Source organism: Scophthalmus maximus, chromosome 8 (genome assembly GCF_022379125.1).
Source record: "Scophthalmus maximus strain ysfricsl-2021 chromosome 8, ASM2237912v1, whole genome shotgun sequence".
NCBI classification, from domain to species: Eukaryota; Metazoa; Chordata; class Actinopteri; order Pleuronectiformes; family Scophthalmidae; genus Scophthalmus; species Scophthalmus maximus.
Genome location: NC_061522.1, coordinates 4,320,001 through 4,332,020, shown reverse-complemented (window position 1 = coordinate 4,332,020; position 12,020 = coordinate 4,320,001). Strand labels below are relative to the sequence as shown.

The 12,020-nt window shown below is 46.4% G+C and overlaps 1 protein-coding gene and 1 long non-coding RNA gene across 3 annotated transcripts in view; one reads left to right on the top strand and one right to left on the bottom strand.

Moving 5' to 3' along the window:
- The window catches only part of LOC118312688 (protein sidekick-1-like), a 224,814-nt gene that overhangs the window by 124,098 nt on the left and 88,696 nt on the right, over window positions 1-12,020 (bottom strand). For both annotated transcript variants that reach the window (XM_035637508.2, XM_035637509.2), the window contains exons 2-4: window positions 11,724-11,880; window positions 8,796-8,902; window positions 7,206-7,353 (exon numbers count right to left, since the gene is read on the bottom strand). In XM_035637508.2, coding sequence (XP_035493401.2) covers window positions 7,206-7,353; window positions 8,796-8,902; window positions 11,724-11,880 — 412 coding nt within the window. The remainder of the gene's footprint in view (window positions 1-7,205; window positions 7,354-8,795; window positions 8,903-11,723; window positions 11,881-12,020) is intronic.
- LOC118312691 overlaps window positions 10,785-12,020 on the top strand; it is an 8,685-nt gene continuing 7,449 nt past the window's right edge. The window contains exon 1 of the long non-coding RNA XR_004794279.2: window positions 10,785-11,866. This is a non-coding gene — a long non-coding RNA (uncharacterized LOC118312691). The remainder of the gene's footprint in view (window positions 11,867-12,020) is intronic.

Below are 12,020 nucleotides of genomic sequence, written 5' to 3'. Positions count from 1 at the left end.
GCAGCCGAGCGCTTGTGGATGGGAGACCTTTCCAATGGCCGGTCGTAGTCTCAACACGACGTGGCATCTGGGCCCAGACGTGCGTTCAGTCTCCCTCTAAAAAGGTGCTCCTTTTCCTCCCGATCTTGCGGTTTGTCCAACACACGCATGCATATGTGCGCACGAGCTCCGCCGCAACTAACACACGCGCGCGACATCTGCTCGCGAAAGTTTCCACGGCGAGAAAAGTTCCTCCTGTTCAGAGTGTGTGTGAGTGAGAGGGATCACCGCTCCCTCTGTGGAAGCGGTGTTTGACCAATTAAAATGAATGAACTTGGAGACGCACAAGGGCGCACGCGGCCCACGGCATATGGCCGCCCGGGCCAGGTCTAGGAGGACAAATATTTCCCATCAGGCCCAGTCGTGACGCCGACCACCTGTGACACGGGCGCTCGCGAAAAAAAACCCCACTCGACTCCCCGGCAACGAGAAACTGAAATATTCACTGTCCGCCCAGCCATGTTTCTGCATAGATAACCGTCTTTATTTGATCAAACTTGGCGCCCCGTGTCCCCCGATGGAGGAGGGAAGGAGAACTTTAATTCTCCACAGCCTGGCTGTCCTCATGAAGCTGCCGGCTATCAGAATCATTTCACGTCCATCTGCCACGGGCCTCAGAGCTAATTAAAAGCAGCAGTTCGCTCGCCTCGACCTCGCCGGCAGGTCAGAGCTAAAATATATAGCGGCATCGCGGGCGCCGCGGCGGCAGCGGCGTCCCCGATGTTGTTTTGCGTGCCGCCGGACCGCGCAGAGGAAAACAGACACGGCACGTCTGAAGTTCAGAGTCCATGCGAAAATTGGAAGAATGATGGGATGCATGGAGACGGAGTGGGGCAGAGAGTGAGAGTGCCATCGGATTAGAGCAGGGTATGAGAGAAGTGACAGCTCTGAGGTTCTGTGCCGGCCTGGACTTTGAGGGGCTGGGGACTTTGGGAATGTTCGTAAACAGGGTGTGTGTGTGTGCTGCATATGCAGAGTGGGGTTAGGGGCGAGCGCGTGGACACAAATTGAGAGCGGGGGGGGGGGGGGGACAGGCGAGATGGAGCTGGGGACTCTGGGAGCGATGCATATCGGATCAATAAACTTCATAAACGACATCATCAGCCCGGTCACCACGAAGACAGCCAACCGCCAGGCGCCATCTGGCCCTGTCTCACCGGGCCGCAGGATCAGCCAGCGTAACCTTGCGCACTCACACACGCACGCACGCACGCGGCGGCGTGCAAATATTCACTGCACTAACTTTGTCACGCATGAACGCACACAGAGACGTTTGAGCCAGGTAGACGCAACTGGGGAGACAGATTGTGTGTGTGTGTGTGTGTGTGTGTGTGTGTGTGTGTGTGTGTGTGTGTGCGCGCGCGTGTGTGCATCCACCACAGCAGTTAAACAGTTTATTCAGGAGCAGAGGTTTACGGCTTCTGTGTAACAGTGGATCCTTGTAGCATGATGACGACTGTAAAGGAGACAGAGTGAGAGCCCGCCGAGAGAACCAAAGCAATCTAGAGAATTATTCCGAGGCAGAAGAGAAGGAGTGAGAGACGCAGCCGAGGGGTGAGGAGGGGGCAACGGGAGAGGAAGACGTGTCTTGTTGAGACAAGAGAGGAGCTGTGAAGAAAGGTGCAAATTAGTCTTTTCTGTGAAGGTTCAAAGGAAGAGCTGTGTGTGTGTGTGTGTGTGTGGGTGTGTGTGTGTGTGTGTGTGTGTGTGTGTGTGTGTGTGTGTGGGGCGAAAGCCAATCAGAGTATTTCATCTCACAATGCAGAGATAAAAGTTTTTATCAGATGTATTAATATCTGAAAATGGAATACCGAGGTTCACTTCTACTAGTCATGGCACAGGTGTACGTACCTATCCATTCCTTTTTCTTTTTGGGAAGAGCAGAAACAAATTGTTTGAATGAACATCTATCGAACCGTATCGGTTGAATGACGTCTATTTCACAAATTATATTACCATCACCAGACACTGCAAGTGACAGAGGCAGCTGTCTTTTTTTATTTATATCTTTATCTTGTTGCCATGGATACAGGTACCGGGGCCAAAGCCTTCAATTTAAGACGAACTCTCGGCCCCAAAGTTGCACACAAATCAGATCTTTTTGAACAAACGGCCAATGTCAGTGCGACGATGAGAGCACCCACCCCTAATAGGGAAAAAAAGAATAAGGGAGAAAGGAACAAAGAGAAAGGGCTTCCCAGTCTTTTATTCCTTGCCAACTTTTTTTCTTTTTCGGCATATGGTACAAAATGTTCATCAGTGGCTGCACACCAACATCTTAACCTTTTTTTTTAAACATTGTGATCATGTTCCATGACTTGGTTTGCATTCGATACTTTTGGATGGATTTGTTTTTTTTCTAGAGGTCAATTAAGGTTAATTAACTAATCATTAATGAAGTATGCATGGTGTCTCTACAGATTTGTCCTCGAGTCTGATTCGATTTGTGTCTCACTGTGGAGGTTCGGCTTCATCAGCCCCCAAAAGAGTCTAGAAAGAATTAATAAGAAACTCCAAAACTGCAAAAACTAAAAATATCAACGACAACCTGCAAAAATCTGAGAAGTTCAGACTCTATTTTCCATCATCATCACACTGTTAATCATATGAAATGTTGAAAACTAGACATTGTTAAATAAATGAATTTAAGTTACAATCTTAAAAATTCTCAGACAACCTGCAGACAGATGCAATTCATGAAATTGGGCAAAAACATCAGCTGACGGCAGAGATCTCTGTGTCTGCCCACATTTTTGTACACATTCGATTGGCAAAGCTCATATTGCGTTCTCTATTTAAGCCGCTTTAGCCTGCCTACCCCTCTGGCTTTCACTGCGAGCCACTTCGCAACCCGCCTCCACCCCTGCACCTCCTCTTAGCGCTGTATCCGACCTGATCAATGTCATGTGTTTTCTCTCTTTTCTCCTCTGGGTCCCAGACTTTACTTCCTTGAGCGAAGACGAGACAACGTCGCTGGTCAGTAGATTAGCTGACAGATTTTGTGCTGAGTCGTGATGGGCCAACTAAACCTTTTTGGGCCTTTTGTAAGGGGTGAGAGGGCCCTCAGAGAACCGCCACTATTTTTTGAAATACATAGTTCATTTTATCAACCAATGTATTTCCAATTTTGAATTTATGTAATGACACAAATTACTTACAAAACACAAATTACAAACAAAAAAACATTTTATTTACAGGCTTTACCCCTCCATGAGCCCTCATGGATGGGGTAGGGAGGTGTGCTCTCCCTACCTCACTCTCCATGAGGGCTCATGGATGGGGTAGGGAGGTGTGCTCTCCCTACCTCACTCTCCATGAGGGCTCATGGAGGGGGTAGGGATGTGTGCTCTCCCTACCTCAGGCTTTCCAAATATGCACTGGCATGACAGGGAGGTCCAAGAACAGAGAGCCACACCGCCAAATACTTTTTAATTGCGATTATTGAAATGAACTAATTTAGACTAGTGCCTGCATTACGAAAGAGGGAAAACTATCATCATCCAAGGACAGATTGTGTTTGGTATCATGGACTTTTATATACTAACTGGTTTTTCTGCCTCGGGTTAAGTAACTAGCACCACAGATGACAGCCAGTTAATTGCAGTGTATTGCAGCAACCCAAAAATAGGAATCTCTGATCAACTGTTGAAAAGGTTTTCGCAAGAACATTGACTGCGGGAGTGAAATTTTCTCCCTGATTAATTTAATGGCCCGGCGTGCAGCTGTGCCAGCTGTTTGTCAGAGGTGTGTACCGCGTGAAATACCGACTGCTGAATCTCCCTCTCCCTCATCCCGTCGACGAGGGGAGAGATTGTCTCGGACACTCCACAGAGTTAATGGAGGTGGACTGAAAGTGATTTATATTAAGTACCGGAGGCGACATGTCTCCCGGTCTCCGCATAAAATTTGTATATGGTCCAAATAAAAGCGCTCGCCCAGATTAAGTGTAAGGCCTGTGCCGTGTGACACAGCGTCTCTGCTCCTTCTATTCCCAGAATGTCACCAACATTGTATTTCATGGAAATGTGTTAATTTCATACCGCGTCAGTGGAGGCAGGCAGGTATTCGGCACAGCCTTAACTCTTGACGGCAACAAACAGCCGAAGAAGATCCCGAACTTGATGAGTTATCTTTTTAATGAAATGTGTACTTTTAGCCGTGGACGTTTACAAATTTTTATCCTTAACTTAATCAAGAGGAGAAGGGCAAAGAGAAGTGGAGCCACATCATGCGTTGGCGCCGACGCGAGCGACATAATCATCTGTGTTGTGATCTGAAGGCCAGAGCCCCTCAGATGACGGCTCAGCTGAGTGCACCTGCCAACCTGCGACAGCCGATTGCTCACTGTCAAATCGCATTGTGCTTTAAACGCTCTGCTGGAACCTACTGTTGCAACTGTTACATCAGTGCTTACTCTGCAGTGTCTGCAGCTGCTTCAGCTTCGACTCAACATCCTTTATCTTCTTTTTTTCTCTCTCTCTCTCTCTATCAACTGCACGTTTGGCTCTTTTTCGCCTGTCGCCTCTGAACAGATCTGCACCACCTAAAACAACTGTGCGGCTTTTTACCTTGCGTCACAGATGTTGTGGTGCACAGGAAGTTGAAGTTGAGGTTGGTCCAGCCAAATAGAAATGTTTCATTCTAGTTTTTTTTTTCTTAATGCTCAGCTTCTGGAGCTGTCAGGTTTAATTTAAAATAAATGAATAATAGCTATGATATGAAACTGTATATACCGAGTGCCTCTTGTAAGAATTATGAACCACAGGACCATGTCCACACAAGAATAAAGGTGCACGTGGAGGTCGGATGGTCAAACATTTTCTACTGTACGTTTCAGGAATGAAAGGCTGTGTGCAACGTTACAGTCATGTTCAAATGATTGTGGTGTGTCACTCCTCTCTGTAGCGGCTCGCATACATGCACTGATTGCAAGATATTTCCCTGAACTTCTCTAGAGGGGCTGTATGTTAGCGCGCAAATGTTGGCAAATGTAGCTCTGGATATTGTCCAGAACTTTTCCTGCCAGCCCCCCAGTAATACTGAGTGTACAAGCGAGCACCATGTGAGAACAGAGCAGGAGAATTTTCGGAAAAAATTCACGGCGGGTGTGTTGATTGCTGCAAACAAAAACTCTGCTTTCCGCAGTGGCATCATCTGCATGTCCTGCGTCCTGCACGCTCTACCCACATGCACAACCACTTTCCGGAGATTTTTCTTGCTGTTGTGAACACGTCAGACTCGGACAATCTCCTGCTGTCATGTGTGGACGACCCGATTCGCAAGCGCCCCAGTGTGCTCGTACTAATCACTTTCAAGCATATCCGAGTCAACTGCCTCCGGACCGGCAGCAGTGCTATTATTTAGAGCTGCAACAGTTAATCGATTAATCAAGTTCAAGTAGTTTTTATGAAAACAAAAAGCCAGAATTCTCTGATTTCAGCTTCTTAAATGTGATTATTTTCTGGTGTCTTTGCTCCGCTGTGACAGTAAACTAAATATCTTTGGTGTGTGGACAAAACAAAACATCATCTTGGGGTTTTTGGGAAACACGATCGACATTTTTCACTATTTTATGACAATAATGGACCAAACAAATAATCGAATAATCGAGAAAATAATGGACAGATTAATCGATGATGAAAATAATCCCTACTCCTAATTGTGGTTGTGTGGCATTGAGAAGGGGTGAGGGTGACGAGGGAAATATTCCACCTCTTGCCGAGACTTCGTCTTAAAGTCAGGTAAAGAAAGTCACCACCTACAAAGAAGCTCGCTCCCTTGGTCCCATTGATCTATGGTATATGTGCTTATTAAAATATGTAAATATGTCGTTGTCATGAAACAATCACAAAAAGTACAAAGTACTAACAACAAAGGACTCCCTGTTTTCTGTTTTTCATGGATAGCAGCGGGGAGCGCAGTTTAAAGAGGCTAACGCGGCGGAGTGGTGATGCTCTGACAGTAAACACTTTCAACGCCGACTGTGTCTTGAACAGCAAAATAATTGCGGTCCACCGTCATTAAGCCGAGGCTCGATGACGCCCCATTAAGTAAACGGGAGAGTCCTTTTTTCCCACATTCATTCAAATTAAGAGAGCAAAGTCAAAGTTGAAGCGAACCAAGGGCTTAAAAAAAAAAAAAAAAAAAGTGATAAAAACGAGCTGCTTGTGTAACCTCACTCCGCGCAACGCTTCCTCAAAAAGCACTTCTGAGGTCGGCGACTGTCATTAAAGGAGCGGGGGAAGTTGCTGCGCGGCCGTTTACGAGTACAGAGAGGCCACTGACAATTTCCTCCAATAACGCACAGGGGAGCAGTTAGAGTTCCTGATGGGGAGTTAGTTATCTCATGGTGTGAGAGCAGTCTAATAAAACCAGCGGGTTTTATCGGGGCCTGTATCAGGTCTGTATCAGGTTTGTAACAGGTCGGCATGTCAACGGCCGACTTCCACTGATGAGTGGAATCCAAACGATGCACGTATTCAAATTCAAATCATTTGGGCTAATCTAAAGCGAGTCATTCTTGAAAGAAGCTTTCACAACCAACCAACAGTTCCCCCGCTTTGTCTGAGTAATTGCATCGTTAATACACAGTTTGGACATTTTTCAAAAAAAATAACAACAGTGACAGGACGGATGTAGCAGCGGACGGAATAATATGCAAATGACGGGCATTTAAAAAAGGAGCCAGACAACAGCATTGAAAAGACGGAGGGGGGGGGTCTGTGAAATACAGCTTACACAACACACCCAGGGACACTCATATCTCTGCTGAACAATTTACATATAAGAACATTTCGGCTATACCTAGGATTACTTAATAACCTTGTAGATGTGATGAATTGGGGCGGGGGGGGAATCATTTTTATATCTGATAATGTCGTTATGTCTGTTGTAGCCAGGCCTGATGAACAGGGTCAGTTATCTGAGCTGCGGCTCACTCATAACAACCGGTGTGCGAGGATTAAAAAGAACGTCTGTGCCTCTAGAACATGTTAATTAATATACCAGCGAGGGATAAGACCTGGAGAATTAATTCTTTTTTTTTTTTTGTCTCAGTCTGTAGTTTTTTTTTTTGTGAAAAAAAACAACACACCCCCTGTTCCAATGAGTCACGGGATAAAAGAGAGAGAGAGAGAGAGAGAGAGAGAAGGAAGGAAGACACCTACATTCGGTTGTTGGGGATGATCTTGTGTCCGTCTCTGAACCACGTGACGAGGGGTCGGGGGAAGGAGGCGAGGGGGGGCGGGCTGATGGCGGCCGCTCGGCCCTGCGTCACAGTCTTCCTCTGCTCCTCGCTGGAAAAGCTTCCCAGAACTGGAGAGAGGGACGGGAAGTATCACACCGCAAGTTACGCTCGGCAGGAGACGTGCTCCTGGAAGTTTGACGACAGAGCATTGTTTGCCGTCACCTGGCATTTTCTTCTCCGGGTTGGACATCATTACATTCCATCATGAGCTTTACTGAAGCAGGGACCAAAAGCGTGGTTGCTAATGGTACAATGAGTTACGACCTATTTATACAAAAGAGCCTCGACTCCTCATAACTGTGGACAAACCATTAATACTTGGAACTAGGTTTTAATAAAAGTGCACGATGCAACAACCTGACCTTCCCAGGTTTGTTCCAGACGGAGGGAAACGCTAAGCCTCAAACACAGCGTTGGAAACGAGCTCAACCTGACGACAGGTTGATCCTTTTTGGGTTGTTTTTTTGGTTTGACGGACAATCTATAATTAAATAAAGCTAATTTCTGGCTGCCTTTATTAAACACAATTTCACAATTTGGGCGCCTTGACCTCTGCAGGCTAAATGTCACGGCTTATCAGATGAGGCAACCGCGGGGCGAGTCGGGGGGGGGGGGGGTCAGTTCAGACACGTCTGTAGTGACGGCGGGACAAAGAGGACTGAACTCCGTACAAGTCTTTAGAAGGCAGAGATTACAGCTGCTGAGAAGAAAAAAAGACTTGAGCAGAGTGGCAGAATTTAATAAACATGAAGAACAAAGGCCGTGATGCGAGAAACCCGTGCTGCCACACTGGCTCCACGGGAGCAGGCGGTTGAACTTCATCTTTAATCGCGAGCGTAGTGGATGCGGGTCCGTCGTCCATTATGAAAAAGGAAACCCCGGCAACACGTTTCAATTTCGGCAGCGAAAAAGAGATGAAAGGAACGTCAAATGAGAGAGATTGCATCGAGATTACAGAAGCCGGGGGGCTCAGAGGCTCAGACCGGACGTGGCGTCGGGACTTTGGCTCTCGATAAACTGAGGTGGACTCCTCCATTTTGGACTCGCTCGGAGGTCAGCGCCGTCGGGACGTCTACGGGACACATTCGTAGGTGGAAGTTCACGAGCAAGTCGAAATTAATGTCATGATTTGACGCAAAAAATCTCATTTGCGTTTACTCACTGGGTTCAGTGTACGTTCAATATTTTATTTTATTTTATTTACTTAGCTAAATTAAAATGTTTAATTTCAATCGGAATTTAAGATGCATGCATGCTCAAGAGGAAAAATAATTTATGATATATTTGTGTATACCCTTTTTTCCCCTTTTCATTTAAAAAAAATAAGAATATATATTAGAATTTCCTTTTTTATTTTTGACCCAAACAGGTCAAAATTAATTTAGATTTTTTTTTTGTTTTTGTGCCTGGCAAATTTTTGTGCGCAAACAGCGTCCTCACAAAACTCCAGTATTGGGCTTGTTATAATGGTGTGTACAATGTGTGTGTGTGTGTGTCAGTGTGTACTCACAGGCCACCTGCACCTCTATCCTCCTGTTTATCACTGCTCCCATCCTGTTCCTCACCGAACACTGATACAGGCCGGCATCGGTCCTCTTCAGAGACGGGACGGACAACCTGAGGGAGGGACAGACACACACAGACACAGAGAGAGGGAGGATGGACATGAGGGGTTTTTTATTCATCCCAGAGCTGTAAATAAACCTGAGGAGGAGGAGGAGGAGTAGGAGGTGGAGTGATGTCGGACGTGATGTTTGGAGACCAGCATGACAGGCAGGCGGGCAGGTGGGGGTCTGTTGGTCCATATGTAAGCTCTGTATGACCTTGATCTAAGAATGGATCGGGCCTCAGATTGTCAAAGTTCCCTAATAACAGAAGGGAAGCGGAGTGGTGTGTGTGTGTGTGTGTGTGTGTGTGTGTGTGTTTGTTTCTATGTGTGTAAAAAATATTTTTGACTGTGTGCATGCTTTTTTTTTTTTTGCTTCTAAAAAGGGTTGTTAATGGGGCTTTAATGGACTGCGCTTTACTAATGGGAAGCTTGGCATAGGATCTAGGTTGGTGCCATGCTGGGCAAACAAACAAATGCATACACACACACACACACGGATACATATTGCACACACACAACGGCATGGACACAGTGAAACTGGACATCGCTTTGGGGCTCATTACGAATACCAGGACGGCCAAGTATTCAACTCCCAGGCTGTCGGCGTATGCTGCCAACATACACACGCGCACGCACACACACACGCACACACATACACACGCACGCACGCACGCACGCACACGCACACGCACACACACACACACGCACATCAAAGGCTCACACGGCGCAATTCCATTTGAATCAGGAATGACACATTACAGAGCACTTCTCATCCTGTAACAGATTTTGATATTGGACACTGCCTAACACGGCTTCTCTCTCTCTCCGCCTGTGTTCCCTTCCTTTTTAATTCGCTGCGTGCACTCGGGGCTATCACTCATCTTTTTTTTTTTGAACGTTTTTTCTTCTCTTATACATCTCGCTGAGCACAAAGTTCAGTGTTGACAGGTGCGAATCAATACAATGATTTCTCCGTTAATTTGTTCGACAGCCTCGGCCCGACGCGGCAGGCAAACATCCCCCCGCGGGATTTCGGGACGAGAACAAAGTTCAGTCAGGTTTTTTTGTTTTTTTTTGTTTTTACAGCAACACAGTTTCACCGCAAATTGACCAAACCCGCCCCGATGCGCCAATGTGTGTCCATCACATCACAGGAGTACAGTACACGTCGTCCTTTCAGAGGAATACGTCATGTTATCTGAACCTACGGCTTTAAATGTAATAGAAAAGGGGAAACACGTGGATATTTGATCCGAGGATCCGATGAGTCGTTGCTTATTTCCCAGGAAGTAAAGCAGATTGTCTTTATTCTTCGCTGTGTGTTCAGTTTGCTTTGAATGAGGAAGGAGGTGGAGCATGTTAATACTTTTTCTAGCAGCACAATTAGGCAGCGTCTAATCGCCAGAGGGATTAGTCAGAGGAAGTGTTTGTGTTAAAACAACTTCATTATCTATAAATGTTGAAGAAAGCACAGTAGCTTTATCGATTGTGTTAGTGGCGACGAAGAAAATGTTCCTTGACGTTCCAAATCCACGAAGGCTGCAACTAATGCTTGTTTTCACTATCAATTAATCTGTTGATTATGTTCCAGTGCAATCCATTAGTTGTTTGGTTCATGAAATGTCATAATATGGAGAAAAATGTCGATCGTGTTTCTCCAAACTCCAAGATGATGTTTGTTTTTTTGTCCACACCAAAGATATTAAGTCAAAATATTCACCTTTAAGAAGCTGAAATCAGAGATTTTTTTTAATAAAAACTACTTGAACCCATTAATCGTTTATCGTTTAGTAATCGATTACTAATTGATCCATCGATTAAAGGTTGGAGCTCTAAAGTCCACACAGTTGAGAGGATACAGAGCAAATACCTGCCATTTTTGCTTATGAAGAAATTACCCAATTATCAAGTAGTATTAAATAGTACTTGCAGATTGTCAATCAGCTACTCGATAAATCATTGACCCTCTCAGCTCTGCTCATCTAAATCCTCCACTGTCCAGGACATTGAACAACAAGTCAGACTCTACAGAGAAGTTTCAGAAGGGGACAAAATGGGGGACTTTGTGTGGAGCAGAATTCCTTTTTTCAATTTCTGAAAACGTATTTTGCATTTATATGGCACTTGTATCAAGATTTCTTTCCAATGTGTCTCAAAATTAGCCGTTCTATCACACACACACACACACACACACACACACACACACACACACACACACACACACACACACACACACACACACACACACACACACACACACACACACACACCAGTGGCAGTGAGCTACTCTGAGGGGCCACCAGCCGAAAGATGAGGCCGACCGGAGTTTCGTGTTTTGCTCAAGGACACTCGGGAAACGACCGCGGGGCCGAATAAGCAGACGCCCCACTCCGCTGACTCACGCTGCTCGCAACCAACCAACAGTGGCACAGTGTAAACAGCGTGGACCAACGCGAGGGGATATTCCCCCAAAAAATCTGCGGCCTTCGGTTCCAGCTGGTCGCCAACGCAAGGGAAGAGGCTCACACATATTGATTTGGTTCTCCTCTTCCCCCCCCCCCAGACCATATACATATTTATAGAGCAAGTGCAATTATTAATCTCACTTTTGTCCCACAGCCTAAATGTTCTGACCTTCTCTGGACGCGCTCCATCACTAACGAGCCCCTGCGCTGCTGCTGTTTTGTTTTGTTCCTCTCGTGCAACACGCAGACGACTATGAGCGGAATGGATGGATGCCGGAGAGGCGAACAGGGAGACGCAGACGTAAGGAATCCGTGAGCGCAGAGAAACAAAGGGGGGGCGGTTGCCGGCCGGCTGCTGGCTGACCTGTGCTGCGGTGTCCAGTCGGTGATGTTGCTGCCGTTCAGAGTCCAGCGGTACTGCAGGGGCCAGCTGCCTCCAGCCAGGCAGGTCAGCACCAGCCTGTTTCCCTCCAACGTCACCCGCTGGCCCGGTCCACCCCCTCGCAGGTAAGGGGCCACCTCTGGCAGACACACAGAGACAGAGAAAAGAAAAATATGTTATTTTCCGCAATTTGGGGCAGTTTTGCTTCGCTCGTTCACGGACAAAACACCGAGAATTTCAGCCGCATTCATCCGCAACACAAAGGGGGAAAAGAAAGAA